At 40.8% G+C, this 16,548-nt stretch overlaps 1 protein-coding gene across 3 annotated transcripts in view; it reads right to left on the bottom strand.

The window, feature by feature from the left end:
- Positions 1-16,548, bottom strand: part of RBMS3 (RNA binding motif single stranded interacting protein 3) — a gene marked incomplete at both ends in the record, with an annotated part of 444,014 nt that overhangs the window by 328,023 nt on the left and 99,443 nt on the right. For 2 of the 3 annotated variants that reach the window (XM_080610082.1, XM_080610080.1), the window contains one exon: positions 15,923-16,092. In XM_080610082.1, the coding sequence (XP_080466208.1) occupies positions 15,923-16,092 (170 nt within the window). The remainder of the gene's footprint in view (positions 1-15,922; positions 16,093-16,548) is intronic. The other variant, XM_080610081.1, reaches the window with a different exon arrangement.

Below are 16,548 nucleotides of genomic sequence, written 5' to 3'. Positions count from 1 at the left end.
TTCCTCCCCAGCTCCTTAGCATAGAAAGTGCACAGGGGGAAAATAAGAACAACCTCAGAGCTTAACCATACCAAGAGTTCATCTTCTCCAGAAAATACCATATAAAATCTCGAAACAAATTATTATGGGAGCAAAATAATACTTGCAGGTTTCTGTAACTCTCTACTTCCACTTCACCAGATTAACTCTTTTTATATCTCCCCCAAATAACAACCATCATGTAGCTCCCTCTCTGCCAGAGCCATGTGGGAATGAACCTTAAATCAGATGTGACTTGAACTCATGCTGGTTTTACTTGAGCCCTGATCTGAGGGTATCCAAGGGCAGAATGCATTTTAGCCTAGCCTGCAAAACCTGCTTGAGAAGGTGAGAAAATACCTGGGTGCTGTACTGTTTGCAGGTTTAGCTGCCTTGCAAGCAGTGTACTTGCTGGCTTCACTATCTCTAGGAGATCCATAGTCTCACGTTTGATTGCAGCGTCACTCCATCCTTGGAGTGACAAACAAACAATTTTCCCCTTAGCTCTTGGTGACTCTGATGGCAATGTAAAATAAAATTACTGTACTCACAAAAGAGCTTAAACCTTCCCTATAAACATCGTGTGTATAGACTGTAAATTGACCGTCCTGCCTCCTCCTTGACCATTCAATAACTTCCCCATGTCCCTGCTGGTACAGGAGTGTACAATGGAGAACTGGAAGCCACAAGGAAGAAGATGGGGGAGTTACACCCTTTCTTCCTCTTCTAACAAAGCATTTTTATGTGATGAAGTTAATCTTGCTTACTGAGTTGCATTGCTAGTTTGCAGCACCAAAAATGAGGAGAAATATGAGTAAGGCCTGAAGATGGGTATAGAGCTTTCTTTTTCTTTCTTCTATTTTTTAAAGTATAATTCAGCTTAGTTCCAGTGAATTTACCCCAAATAAATAGGCGCAGTGTCTTCAAATCCAAAGGTAAATTTAAACCAAAACAAAATCTTTTTAGTGACTGTTGAACAAAAAAAAAAAAAAAAGAAAAAAACCAAAACAAAAGAAAAAACCAAACAAGCAAACAAACAAACAAACAAAAAAAGCCAGACCTAAAAATTAGTTCTGAAATTGGGAAAAGGGCTTAGCTACTGAATTGCAACTTGGTCTGAAGAAAGTCTACACAGCTAATGCCTAATTCAGCACTTCAGAAGTGCTGGGTTGGGTAAACTGCCCAAGCCAAGAAACTCTTATTTAAAGCTCACATTGTCCAGCTACACTCTCTAAATTGTGCCAGGATTTCTTTATATAATTCTCACTAACACTGGCTGATGTTAGCTGAGGAAATCCTCTGCAGACAAACAGGACAATCCACCCCACTGTAGGTTCCATAAAATCACACGCTCTATGGAAATTTCCAAATACCTCAGCATAATATGGGTGAATTAAGGATAAAGTTTCAAGCCTGAAGTCCATAATTTCCTGTCTTTTGCTAGTCTACACAGCTCTTTAATGTTATGTTAATATCATTTTTGTGGGTGTGATTGAATTACCGCCACTCTTGATGCCAGCATTAGTGGATTTCTGTGTAACAGGAGAGCATGCTTTACTGCACATACTGTTACTAAATACTATTAAGCAGACCAGCTGCAGACCTCCTGATAGCAAGACTGGAGGGCTACCTCGTTAGGAGGCGATGAGCACTTTATTGCTGGCACACAGCCCGAATCCCATGAACCCTCAGCATGTCGAACTCGCCTGCACGTCCCCACCAGATAGCCTCCTGCAGCCCAGCCCCGGGACTCTGCTGAGAGCACAGGGATCCTTCTCCCAGGCTCAACATCCCAAGACCTACACAGTGCTGCCTGACTTGGCAGTCTGAAAAAATAGAGATGCATTTACTTGGCGACATTTCAACTCCATGTGCAACAGAGGGCTGCTAAATTCTCCACCAACAGCGTGCCTCACACACTGGTGACAGCTACTAACTAGTGGCACAGTGCTTTAAAAATCCCTTTCAGAAGTCTTTGCAGAGAGATTAAAATGCCACGTGTACGTGAGCTGTAACAATTCTAGGGCAGCCTCCAAAGGGAGATTGATTTAACACGTGCTTTCCCATCAATACCCTTGCACCTACCTAGCAAATGATGAGCCTGACTACTACTATGTGCAGAAATATCCCTTTTTAGAGGAAGACTGCATTACAGGAGGGAGTGAGGGCAGATCATGGAAAAAAAGAACGAGGGACGACAAGGAATTTAAGTCTGTTCCACGTAGCCAGCTCAGTACACACTAGTAACACACTAAACTTTCCTGACAGACATCATCATATAAGGAGTTGCAATGTATTCTAGTCATTCTCGCCACTCTGACCCACCTATTCCTCACCACAAAACACCTCATATGCTGGCTAGTAAAGCTCTATTTACCCAATAGCAGTGGGAAATTCAGCTGCTAGTGCTCACCTAACAGCAGCCCCATGTCCCCGACACCATGGGAACAGCACAGAAGGGACAAGTGATGTGGTTTTGTAATTAAGAGAAATTTCTTGTCTCTCTATATGTAAGTGCAGTAAGAACCAACAAACAAATACAGGAACCTAAGAAGAACTAAAAAGTGCAAATCCATGTTACAGCAAAGCCATTTTTTCTTACAATTTGCTGAAAATAGAGATGAAACAATCAGAAGTCCTAAAATTTCTGACAGTATTTAATAGCTGTATCATTATAGACTGCCTCCCACATCTCTAAGACCTGCAATCAATCACATCTCTAAGACCTGCAATCAATCACGTCTCTAGTCTAATTCTTATGTTAAGCAATGAGCAAAAACATGGTATGAACATACTGCCACACTTTGATTTAAACCTCACCAATGACTTGGTCATATTCCATTATGTTTCACCATAGCCACTAGTTTTTCATTCCATTTATAAGCAATTGCTTTATGCTCATTTTAGTCTGAGAATCAAGAGACTGCCCTATATGAATTCTTCAACAGGCTGTACATTTGTATGTGTGATAGGAATTCATTTGTTATATAGTTCATAAGACACTTAATATACTTAATATCAAAATATTTGTGCTAAATTATTGCAGAGTAATTAAAAAATGTCATAGCCATATTCCATTCAACTGAAAATCCTAAATTTGGTGTTGATTTGGGTAAAGCAGATAGGACAAGAAACATTAAAGATTAGTAGAGAAATTAAGGTCTACAAAATTAACTATAGCTTAGATCCAAAATCCTTACTTTTTAAAATAAACCTTCAACAGTGCTGCAGTTTTCCCTTTCTGTGGATTTTTGTTATTCAAAGCTGACAATGGACAGACACCTGGTTTACAATTAAAGGTAATCGAAACCTTGGAGGTGAAAAAATGAGCTTCTGCTTCTGACATAATGCCAGTACCAGCATACTGTGATCTCAACAGAATGCATGTTGCACCTTACACTCCCGCTGGGATATCACAGCAGCTTTTGACCATCACTTCTCCTGCTTAGGAACATAGGTGTTCCAGTGGTATGCTTCATCCACTTAAGGACGTATACAAACAGATATGGCTACATAAACTACACATAATAACAAATCTCCATAAATACGAAAAGGCAAATTATTTTTAACCTCAAATAATAAGTTTTAAAAACATTTAAATGATCCTCTCAGTCCTTGATGAAACTATCTAAAGGCTGTCTTATAATCAGAGTTAAACAGCTCCATCTATTTTGATTATTAAAGGAAGAAGCCTGAAAGTGACTTGATTATATTACTTCTGAGAGGAGGACAATAGAAGAGGGAAAGGACCTGAAAGGTCCTTAATCTGATTACACCAGAACCAACAGGTAAAAACACCAGAAAGTTGATTTGGAAGTGTGGTTAACAGGAACAAACTCAGCAACAGCAGATTTGCTGTTGCTTTCATATCTTCAGATTCAGAGTGGGTGCTTTTCTGGCAGATTTTCTTTACATCAAAATAAATTGCTATATTCATTCCAGGAGAAAATAAGAGAAATCTAAGGACCTGAATCGAGCAGGAAATAATAGTAGACCATCCCTTGGTCTCTTCTGGATCTTAAATTCTATGAATCTGTGGATTATTTTATCCATTTTAATTATTAGTTCCCTACTATAAAGAAGCTAAAAAGTTAATATTCTTCTTGAATCAGTGAATTACAGAAAATAATTGAAGTTTTATAATTGGATTATAACCCCAGGAGTACATGGAAATGCTGAACTGGGAAGCTGAAGTAAGGAATGCATGTCCGTTCGGGGTTTTTTTATGTGATCACCAGGCAGAAATAATCATAAATGCTGCACTTATTACCTGTATTACACTGAAACAATAATATGGCTGTGATCCTGCAATAACTGCTACTCAAACAGACTTCAGTGTTTCCATGAAGCTTATATGATGCTGGGTATCTGTTGGCAGCAAACTTATTTCAGAATGCAACCTGTATTTCCACACAGCTGTTACCTTCATTAGTTTTTCAGGGGTCGCTCCCAGAGCTGTGACTAGGTACTTTTCAAGAGAAATCAGAATCCAGAGGTCTTCACTTTCCTCAAAGTTCGTGATAGGGACACAGAAAATACACACCCAAAGAAAGTGAAAAACCTCTTCTGACGTCTGTCAGATCAACATCTTTTAAAAATTAGGCTGAAAACATTCCCTCTTGCCTGTCTCCGTTTTATAACGAGACAGACATAAAACCTCTGGCGTAGCTGCAAAAATTCTAAGAAATTCCTTCTCTAGCGATCATCTTTTAAAAGAATTAAAGAGTTTTCAGTGTTTAACACAAATCTAATGCAGTGCTTCTCACAGAAACCATTCCAGGAAGTTACCACATACTTGGAATGAAGGACATTGCACACTGCATAGCACAGAGCTTTTGTCGATGCTTGTTTGGAACGGTATGGGAAAGTCTAGCAGCTGAACACAATGACATTTTTGTTTTTGTGCTGATAATATTCAATAGCTTTGCCACCAAAGCTGGCCTGCCACTTCCCCTTACACAGAAATACAGGCATGCGCTGAGGTTCTTGCCATTAGCTGGAAGCAGTGCCCAGGTTATTCCTGTTTGGGGGCATAAGAGGGTGTATATTATTAAGCTGGTATTGTTTCCTTCCAGCAAAGCTTTAGGACAATGTATTTCTTAAACAGATCTTAACACTATCTGCGTCATACCTTCTAGAGAAAGGTTACAGAAACAATTCTGCTACACAAATGTCAGAACATGAACAGTGTGTCTACATCCTCTCCCAAAAGTCTGTGACTCCTAAGGAATATAAACCACATTCCAGTCAGAGAACTTCCGACTTCCTTCTCCACATTCTGCACATGTAACACAGCTATCAGTTCTCAAAGGACAACAGATCAGAAAGACCCACTGAACTTGACACCGCAGAATTTAGGAGAAGAAATACCAAAAATGCAGTCATATCTAAAAGTCATGGATGAAATTCGAAACAGAAGAACCAAGAGTGACCTGAACTTTCATTGCCACTATTTCCATTTGAAAAAGCAAAAAAAAAAAAACCCAAACAAACTAACAACAACAACAAAAACCACAAGGAAAAAAAAATAAATACCAAAAAAAACCCAACAAACCAAAAGCACCAGAAGGACTCAAAAGGACAGCACTGAAAGATTCGTTGTCAAACCACCAGCACATAGCACTCGAAAGCAGAAACTGAGCATCGGAGTTTTACAGAATGCCTTGAGGGTCTGGAAAATTCAGACTCTCAACAGTCCCATGGTCTTGAAGGCTCTTCTGCAGAGTAACACTCACATCACAAACCCAGGCATTTGTGACAGGCATGCAGGTGCAGGACCTCTCTGTCCTTTGAACAGTTTTTGGCCATGAGCATTTTCAGACACTTAAATGCTTCCATCAATAAGAAAACAGCCTTATGGATGGATGGTGATGCCACGGTTGGCTGGCTGCATACAAAACATGCTGAAGAAGTGAGGAAAGGAGATATGGAAAAACTAGAAACACACACACGTCAGAACAGGTCAGAAGCAGCTCATTAAGTGTGTTTGCCCTCTCTTTCTATCTCAATACCCCTCCTGTACAGTAAGCAAACTAAGAAGCTGTTAATGGCCATGCCCTTCACACAGCTATACAGAAGACTTAATATTCCTGTTACCAGCTCTCTGATTTTTTGTGCTTTGGTGTGGGTTTTGGTTTTTATTTTGCAGGTTTTTTTGGTGGTGGTGGTTTCTTCCCCCCCTCGCAATCAGAAGAAATGTTTTCAACAGCAGTGTCTGAGAATGCTGCCTCCTCCCCTATCTTCCATTAAATCAGGTTCATCCAACTTGAGATGAGAAACTCCCACTGGCACTCTGTCACACTCCAGTGGAAAGATGGACACATTCAAAATAGAAAAGTGCAGGTGATCATTTATTACTTTACACAGATTATTTTTCTGCTTTTCTTCCTAACAATGGGAATGTTCACATCCCAGTTGGAGCTCTCTCTAGTGCTGTAGGCATTTGCTGACCTAGTTTTGTTATCCCTGACAAAAAGGCTAGGCAAGAAGATCAGTTCCTTGCCTACTGAGGCAACTTTAATGCTTGTCTTTAACAATGAAAGACATTTGGAGGTTATTTTAATGAAGAATGAATATACAAATAATTTTCTAATGATATCAGGTAAAGTAGAAAAAACCCGTGCATGCCGATATTTAAACACTGCAAAGATGTAATTTTTATATATCTGAGTACAAAACTGCAAACCAATTGATTTCAGAAACCAAGGTGTTGCTCAGAATAAATACAAGTTCTTTGTACCATTTCAGACCCAGAGAGCAACCTCATAATGTTTCTAACAGCATTAATAAGCACCATCACTGTGAAGATGTCTTCAGTGCAAGAATTAACAAATCATGCCCCACAGCATTACATTCCTCTGCTTTTATGTCTACTTCCCCCATCCTCAATGCTCACTGTTTAGTCACTGATCAAAGGCATTTTGACTTTAAAGTATTAACTTGAAATTTATTTCTTTTCTCTTTCCTACCCCTCTCAATAAACTTTTAGGAACAGTCCACATTACAAAGAACTTTTTTTGCCTCGGTCTTCACCAGCAAGAGCTACAGACACTCTGCCCAAGTCACAGGGACTGCAAGAATGAAGCATCACCTAAGATGAAGACCACCTAAGGAACCTGAAGGTGCATAAGCCCATGGGACTTCACGAGACACATCCACGGGGCTAACATGGCTTTTGGTGGCCTTCTATGATGAGGCCACAGCATTGGTGGATAAGGGAAGAATAACTGACATCATGTACCTGGACTTGTGCAAGGCATTTGACACTGTTCTGCACAACACCCTGGTCTCTAAACTGGAGAGACATGGATATGATGGATGGACCACTCAGTGGATAAAGAAATTGGCTGGATGAATGCACTCCAAGAGTTGTGGTCAACAGCTTGATGTCCAAGTGGAAACAAGACAAATGAGTGTTCCTCAGGGGTCAGTATTGAGACTGGTGCTGTTTAGCATCTTTGTGGGATTGATGCACCCTCAGTAAGTTTGCCAAAAACACCAAACTGTGTGATGTGGTCAACACACTGGAGGGAAAGGATGCCATCCAAAGGGACCTGGACAGATTCAAGAGGTGGGCCAATGCCAACGCCAACACCAAGGCATGAACACAGGCATTAACAACTGAGAGGAACAAATTCATGTAGTTCCCTCATGGCTTTGAATCAGCAGATTTATTCCAGCGGGACACTTTTGCTGTGCTTGGCCCAACAGTACACCCTTCTTGGGACTTTGCTTTCTCAATTTTACTTGAAATCTGGGGCTGTTGGAGTTTTTTTTTTTACCCTCAAGTGTGGACATTTCTTTGATTCCCATGATCTCTTCAGCAGATTTCAGAGCCATTTGCAGTTCTCATATTACCAGGATACACTAAACCAAAACACCCACTAAGATTCAAGCAGGAATTACTCTATATGATGCCACATGGTTCTTATATGAGCTAATCCCACTGAATGAGCACTGTCACCTTCATGCCCTTTCAGTCTTTGCTATATCACAGAACAGTGTCACCTGGTATTAATTACAAGAGAGACATAGATTATGTGGTTCTGTTTGAATGATTGCTGAAGCCACAGTGCACCTTGCTTTAACATACACAAGGTTACAGAACACAGTAAATTCCCTTAAGTCTCCAGAGATTACTTCTTAAAAATACAGAAGCAGACACAAACTAACACACCACTGCTATGTACATCTCAGATAGTTTGGGTTTTGTCTTCACCAGGGACAGGATAACACCACCAGTTTACACTGGGTACAAATTTGGTCTGACTTTATTTTTGAACAAAGGATTTACTCCAGGGATTCTTTTGGTCTTCTCAGTTTTGAGCTCACTATGGGGATCTTATTTGTGTTAACCTTTAATTTATTTATAAAGGTTTATTTATAGTTCACACTAATTATTTTTTAATAACATTAAAATGCAGGGGGAAAAAAAGGAAAGGAAGGGCATTTACTTTCCCCACACCTTCATTTCATCAGTTCTCACATAATAAGGATTTCTTGTTATTTTCACAAAAAGAAAATAAAAATAGCTAGGAACGTGAAACTCTTGCTGCCTTAACACATGGCAGAAACAGCCATCACAGACTTACTATAAAGCCCAGTCAAATTGAAAATGTACTTGTTGCAGCTATTAACAAGACCCTGTCCTGAAAGGCACCTTGAATCCCTCTGAAACCTCAATGAACTCAGCAGTTCTCTATGGGGGCTGACAGTTCATTTCAAAAATAGTCTAGTATTTAAGTAATGTGTGTATTTTCAATTAATAACCTCAGTTACATTATCCTTGAGGCTAGCCCTTCAGTAGAATCCAAACAGTAGCGGCCTGAATATTTATTCAGATGTTCCATGAGACAAAACCAAGGACATTCAGAACGAAATGACAGGCTAAAATCTCACACTTGATGACCTGTCAAGGAGACAATCAGGATACCATTGAGAGAAAAAAAAAAAAAAAAAAAAGGCCAAAAAAACAACTAAAAAACAAAACACACCCCCCAAAAAAGGAAACAAACCCAAAACATTGAATAATCTGCACAAAATATGGATCTAGAAGCTATTTAGAGAAGGCAACACTCATGACAAGCATGATTCAGTAGGTATTTCCCATACTTGGAAAACTATTTGTCTGGGAGATTCTGTCTCATCTTCTTCACAAGTCAGCCTAAGCAGCATACTTACTGCTTTTTAGGTTTAGATGTTTTTACTGTTTGTTGTTCTAATTTATCCTCTAATTTTACCCTGGACCACAAAGAAGTCAAAACTTGAAGGGTGACAAGTTAACTAATCCAAACAGGAATGAAGTACATGGAAATAGATTTCTGAAGGTTCATGACAGATGCAAGGGGAGACAACCAAGTCAGGACAAACATATAAGTAAGTTTAAACTATCAGATGTTTGAAGTTTGAAGTAGCTAGCTTTCAGACTACAGACTGAAAATTTCAATCATGAAAAATTCATGACTAAATCAGGATGAACAAGGAAATGAACAAGGCTTTTTAGTCAAATGTTGGAGGGTTTAAGTCACTTTTCCCAAATTCCCTTTCTCTTCTTCAAAACTTACTTTATCCTCTAAAAAACATTGGGCCAAGTCATCTTCAGTGCAAACATGTAAAGAAATACAGACAGAAAGACCAAAATCTTGAGAGACAGACTATGAGTTTTTGAAATTAAAATGAAAGCTCAAATGCTTAATATATGCATGAGATTTCCTTCAATATATCTGCACCGGAGTGTAGTTAGTAAGAATGGGATCTGTCCAGTATACCAATAGGACACATCACCATCTGTGTATGCCGGAAAAAGAATTTTGGAATTCTTCTGGATGAAATATAAAATGATGCATGAAAATTAGAGTGACAGGCTATGAATATTTCAAAGATAATAATTTATATTTTGCTTCTACAGTGACAGATCATGCACATTTTCCTGTTTATAATCTGTAATTTTACATCTTAAGGTTGATTATCTTTCCTTTTCATGAAAAGCATATTTTGACTGGGAAGATACACGTATAATAGTGTGTACCACTGCACCAGCAGACTGTGTATGTCAGAAAAATAAATGCTAATGATGTGATATTAACTAATCTTTTCATTAAATATTTAATAATCACAGCCTTGTCACATTTAATAATCACAACTTTAGACCTGTAAGTTCCAGTGATCAATAAACACAATAAATAGAAAACCTTAAGACAGGTTAAAAAAGTCCATTTTGTTAAGTTCCCTTACTCAGTGTTTTTAAAAATCCAGGAAATGATACACACATAAAAGAACAACAGATTTTTGCTTGCTAAACATTCCTATTCACTCTTTTTGGATGTAACCTTTGACAGAGTCTACAGGGTCCCAAATGATGCAGTGCAAGCTAACAGCTTCCTGCTACAAAAAAGAGTTTGATGCTGGGTACTTTTTAAACCAAATGCTGAGGATCAGAAACAGACCAAAATAAAGTTTTCCAATAGCAATTTTTGTATTTTATTTACTCAGCTACTGTACAGCCTAAGATGACTTGTTTTCCTTTAGGTGCATGAACAGTTTGACAGATTACTGTGACAAGGTTATTCTTAAATTGATAGAAGGTTTGATAGTGTCAGAACATTTGTCAGAAACGTCTGACATCACGTGTAATGGACTCTGCACTTCTAGCATCAATGGTACTCCAGTCTGCTGTTTCCTGCTTAGTGTGTGAAACACACCACCCAAAAACACACAGCTGACATACAGAAAAGCAGGCAGGATTCACCAGAACAGCCTCATGCTTTAACAAACAATTCTCATTAAAGGGTTTCTCTTCCATAGCCCACCCAGCAACAGGCAATAAAATATGAAATGTTAGGCGTCACTTAAAGGATGGCCTCTCTGCTGTAGTAAATCTGGAAATGGGATGGATTATGATAACTGTACATAACCAGAAGCATTTCAAGTATTTTCTGTACTTCTGAGAGAGTGTCCAGGGTTCAGCAGTAGCCGTCATTTTTCTCCTTCTTAGTAGCTGGTGCAGTGCTGTGGTTTTGACTTTCAGCCTGGGAACAGCGCTGATAACACCGATGTTTTTAGTTGGTGCTCAGTAATGTTTAGTCTGACCAAAGACTTTCTGAGCCTCATGCCCTGCCAGGGAGGAGGGGAAGAGGGAGGAAGCAGCGACAGGACACCTGACCCAAACTAGCCAAAGACGTATTCCATACCACAGCACGTCATGCCCACTATATAAACTAGGTGCAGTTACCCAGAAGGGTTAGATCACTGCCGGGGTCGGGCTGGGTATCAGTCGGTGGGTTGTGAGCGGTTGTATTCTCTTCCCTTGTTATTTCCCTTATCATTATTATTATTGGTGGCAGCAGCAGTGATTTGTATTATACCTTAGTTACTGGACTGTTCTTATCTCAACCCATGGGAGTTAACATTCTTTTGATTTTCCTCTCCATCCCTCTGGGAGCCGGGGGAGGGGGGTGGGGAGTGAGTGAATGGCTGTTTGGTTCTGCATTGCCGGCTGGGCTTAAACCATGACAGAGAGAAATATTGTGGGTTTAGAACATTATTCCCCAGACCTGCCAAATGTCAGATATTGTAAGTGACAGTTGTACTGCTAGCAGCCTTGCCACATGCTAGGACAGAGGAAATGGGTTCAGAAGGGCTCATTTTAGGCACTGGCAGCTAGCCTAGGGGAACCAGTGTCCTGGACATAAGCTAGCCTTGGTGAATAGCTCTCTTACATGCAACTCTCCAAAAATGTTGTGCTGCAAAATAATAATAAGTTTTATGGACTGAAATTTAGGTTTTCACCTCACATCTTGCAGCAAATTAGACTAACACTTTGGTGCAGGAAGCCTAGGAGCCAGCACAGTATCACAGTATCACAGTATGTTAGAGATTGGAAGGGACCTCAAAAGATCATCTAGTCCAATCCCCCTGCCAGAGCAGGAACACCTAGATAAGGTTACACAGGAATGTGTCCAGGTGGGTTTTGAATGTCTCCAGAGAAGGAGACTCCACAACCTCCCTGGGCAGCCTGTTCCAGTGTTCTGTCACCCTCACTGAGAAGAAGTTTCTTCTCAAGTTTAAGTGGAACCTCTTGTGTTCCAGTTTGAGCCCATTACCCCTTGTCTTATCATAGTTTGCCATTGAGAAGAGCCTGGCTCCATCCTCGTGACACTCCCCCTTTATGTATTTATATACACTAATAAGGTCCCCCCGCAGTCTCCTCTTCTCCAAACTATAGAGACCCAGCTCCCTCAGCCTTTCCTCATAAAGGGAGATGCTCCACTCCCTTAATCATCTTTGTCGCCCTGCGCTGGACTCTCTCCAGCAGGTCCCTGTCCTTCTTGAACTGAGGGGCCCAGAACTGGACACAATATTCCAGATGCGGTCTCACCAGGGCCGAGTAGAGGGGAAGGAGGACCTCTCTCGACCTACTGACCACCCCCCTTCTAATACACCCCAGGATGCCATTGGCCTTCTTGGCCACAAGGGCACAGTGTTGGCTCATGGTCATCCTGCTGTCCACTAGGACCCCCAGGTCCCTCTCCCCTACACTACTCTCTAACAGGTCGTTCCCCAACCTATATTGGAACCTGGGGTTGTTCCTGCCCAGATGCAGGACTCTACACTTTCCCTTGTTATATTTCATCAAGTTTCTCCCTGCCCAACTCTCCAGCCTGTCCAGGTCTCGCTGGATGGCAGCACAGCCTTCTGGCGGGTCAGCCACTCCTCCCAGCTTAGTGTCATCAGCAAACTTGCTGACAGTACACTCAATTCCCTCATCTAAATCATTGATGAATATATTGAATAATACTGGTCCCAGTACTGACCCTTGAGGCACTCCACTAGATACAGGCCTCCAACTGGACTCCGCCCCATAGACTACAACTCTCTGGCTTCTGTCCTTCAGCCAGTTTGCAGTCCACCTCACTACCTGATCATCCAGGCCACACTTCCTCAATTTAGCTATGAGGATGCTGTGGGAGACTGTGTCAAATGCTTTGCTGAAGTCAAGGTAGACCACATCCACCGCTCTGCCATCATCCATCCACAATGTTATTTCCTCATAAAAGGCTAGGAGGTTGGTCAAGCATGACTTCCCCTTGGTAAAGCCATGTTGACTGCCCCTCATAACCCTCTTATCCTTGACATGCCTTAAGATGGCACCAAGGATAAGGTGTTCCATCACTTTCCCAGGGATGGAGGTGAGGCTGACCGGTCTATAGTTACCCGGGTCCTCCTTCTTGCCTTTTTTGAAGACTGGAGTGACATTTGCTTTCCTCCAGTCCTCAGGCACCTCTCCCGTTTCCCAAGACTTGGTAAAGATGATGGAGAGTGGTCTAGCAATGACTTCCGCCAGTTCCCTCAGCACCCGCGGGTGCATCCCATCTGGACCCATGGATTTATGGATGTCCAGATTGCTCAACTGGTCCCTAACCCATTCCTCATGGACTAAGGCAAACCGCTCCAGTGACCTGACTTCATCTGAGGTCTCAGGAGTACAGGGTTCTTCAGGACTGCCTCCGGCAGAGTAGACTGACACAAAGAAGGCATTCAGCACCTTCTGCTGTTTTGTGAAAACCTGTTACATCAAGGGTTTCACACATAGTGAGACCCCAGCCACGTAAGCTAAGAGAGCTCTACAGAAGAAAATCATTTCTGAACAAATCCAAGTCTTGCTTATATAGCAGCAGATTGCTGCTATACATACTGCAGTGGCAGGGGGAGAAGGGATTTGGACCTTTATCCACCTCTACTATGTAACCATCTGTAAAGTTAAAGAAAATATCTTTCAATACATTACTTCTAAGATCTACGTGCTGCCACAATAAATTTTTGTCTTCTCAGATACTTAAGTTTCCCTATACCATCTTTCCTTTTGCTTTGACAAATATCTCTAATATTCTGAAAAAAAGACAGAACAACGATTTGGTTTCTCCTCACTTCCATACAGACAAAGGATAGAAAAATCAGCAAAACAAATATCAGCATTTTTCCTAAAGAGCATCTGTTCACACAGGAACTCCATGATACCCAGACAAAGGCCTCTAATCACAGAGCAGATTAAGTTTAGTAGAGTGCAATAAAAATTTTGCCACAGTGCTGAAAGGAAGGCCTCAAATACTCAATGTGCACTTCCCATACACAGAGGTACACGTAAGGGGTCTGAACTTTGTGATTCAAGTAGCACTGCTCATACCAGAGCCTCACATCATGACTGCAGCACTAAGCGCCAAAGCCATGAGGCTCTTCCAGGAATAGTTAGTTCATTCCTTATTGGTTGAAAGCATTTGTCTGAACTTGGAAAGGGTCAGACTGTAACAAGACGTATGGTAAAACAGCTTTCTGAACATCAGCAAACTACAGTCAATTTATACCTACTGAGGATCTGGCCCTTAAACAGGGATTATCTGCGGCTGTCACAAGCAGAAAGCGTCAATGAACATAGCTTGCACAAATGTCAGACAGGCACACTCGCAATTCAGCTTCCATGAAATATGAAAAGTCACCAGCATGCTATACTCCTGTGAGCTGTTTGCCTGTTTACTTGTAGCAGCTTTAATAGGAGAAAGTCACAGGGAAGAGATTCAAGCTCACATAATTCTGTTAAAGTAAAGATATCAACTGCAGTAAGATGGATAGCTCCAACCCTAGCCAGCCATGTCCACATAAAGCATACTTAGGGAAGTCTTTCAGCATGTTTGGACAAAATCGGGAAAGACAGAATGACATAAAATTGCAGCATACCATTAAATTGTTACTCCTACAGCAAGATTCAAAGTAACATTTTGATTCAAGCCATTAGATCAACCCCAGACTGCTCCTTACTTTACCAAACTTCATTTATTTGTTTAACTTATTTGCAATCTATTTGAAAGGCTGATTTGTGATGAGAGATACTGTTGTCTTTTGCAATAGACGATTCTGTGGCAAAGCATTATAGTTCTGCATCATAACAAGAATGGATTTTTATTTTTCAAATCTCTCCATGTTCTTATTTCAACACAAAAAATAATGTTTTATCCTAAATTCAACCCAGATGATCTTAATTTGAATCTCAAACTGGATTATTCCCCTCCCTCATCATAGAAACAACTAGGTTGGAAAAGACCCTTAAGATCATCAAGTCTAATCATTACCCCACAACTGCCAAGTCCACCAAAAACCACAGGAATAATGATCTAGACTTTGGAAATCCACTCTGGTTCTCACTTCTACTCTCATTACCCACTACATTCAGTCAAGTGAGGAGGGGTAAGAGGATGCAACATTTTAGGAAACAGTTCTTTTGATGATGCATGAGGAGCAAAAAGCCCCTTTCTGTTGCCTCTCCAGTTTCAACAGGAATAAAACACAATAAAACTGACATTTTTTCAGCACAATGTGCAAACATGACTCAAGATAAACAGTGCTACTTTCTACACCATCATTTTTCAGTGGAACTGCAGATAATTATATGTTAATTAGACGGTTACCAGGCCACCCTTAGTGGGTTTCATACTTCTTAGTTTTTGAGCCCTGCAATGTGTGACACAGCAATCACAAGATCTGATAAATAACCAAAGTGGGAACACCCCTGTTTTGTTGTACACCAGGTTGTGATTCACAGATCACTGTAACTAAAATCTGCCATAGGGAGGTTTTCTTGCCATGTAAATTCTTCTTTTAACATAAGAAATAAACCCCACACATTAAAATAAACAGAAGTCAATGTGAAGGCCCTCATGTCTCTATCTCCTACAGTTGATTACCAGAAGATTTTCCAACAGACATTAATTAGCTCTTCAAACTAAGGAATAACACTTGGCCTTCAAGTGCAGAAGGCTTCTGATGTCTTTTTGTGGACATCATAAGTGTAAACTGAAAGGCCAGCTTTGACAATTTCCTACCCAAAGACACAGAGTATATTAAGTGCACTTACGGCTGGCACAGCTTGATAAGGTCCTGATCAGTGGTGCCGGGTGGAAGGCCTCGAATGTACAGGTTGGTTTTACTCAACTGCTCTCCACTGCTGTTGTTGCTGCTGTTGTTGCTGCTGTTTGTGCTGGGGCTGGGAGGAGCCATGGGGTGGGGAGCTGGTGCATAGGACTGCTGGAAACAGAACAAAACAAAGCAGCTGTTACTGGAAAACAAAAGCATGGGGTGGACTCGTGCTTTACCCAGGTAATTCCAGAGTTACGTACCGAGGGCATGCTTGTCCTGATTGCCTCAGGCTGCCCACTCACAGCATGTGCACCCACCCGGACCCAGGAACGCTCTTCAAAATACCAAACGGGGCTGAGATTTGGGGTTCAGCCATGACTATGAAGTGAATTATGTTACCTTTTTCTAAAAAATCTTGAATCAAAGTAGCTCATTTATGAGCCTATTTTGTCTAGATCACAAAATAAAGCTCGGAAATAACAGATACTCAGGAGTGACTAGTATTAAAGGAAGAACTTAAATTTAATCTGCTTTAAGAATACTCCAAGACACAAATAAGATTATCTAGCCAAAGGTAGAGAAGCCGATGCCAGAAATCTAGTTAAGTCTTTTCTAAACATGAGG

The sequence above is a fragment of the Psittacula echo genome (assembly GCF_963264785.1).
Source record: "Psittacula echo genome assembly, chromosome: 2".
Taxonomy (NCBI): domain Eukaryota; kingdom Metazoa; phylum Chordata; class Aves; order Psittaciformes; family Psittacidae; genus Psittacula; species Psittacula echo.
Note: the sequence above shows the minus strand (reverse complement) of the source record. Positions and strands in the feature narration are given on the sequence as shown.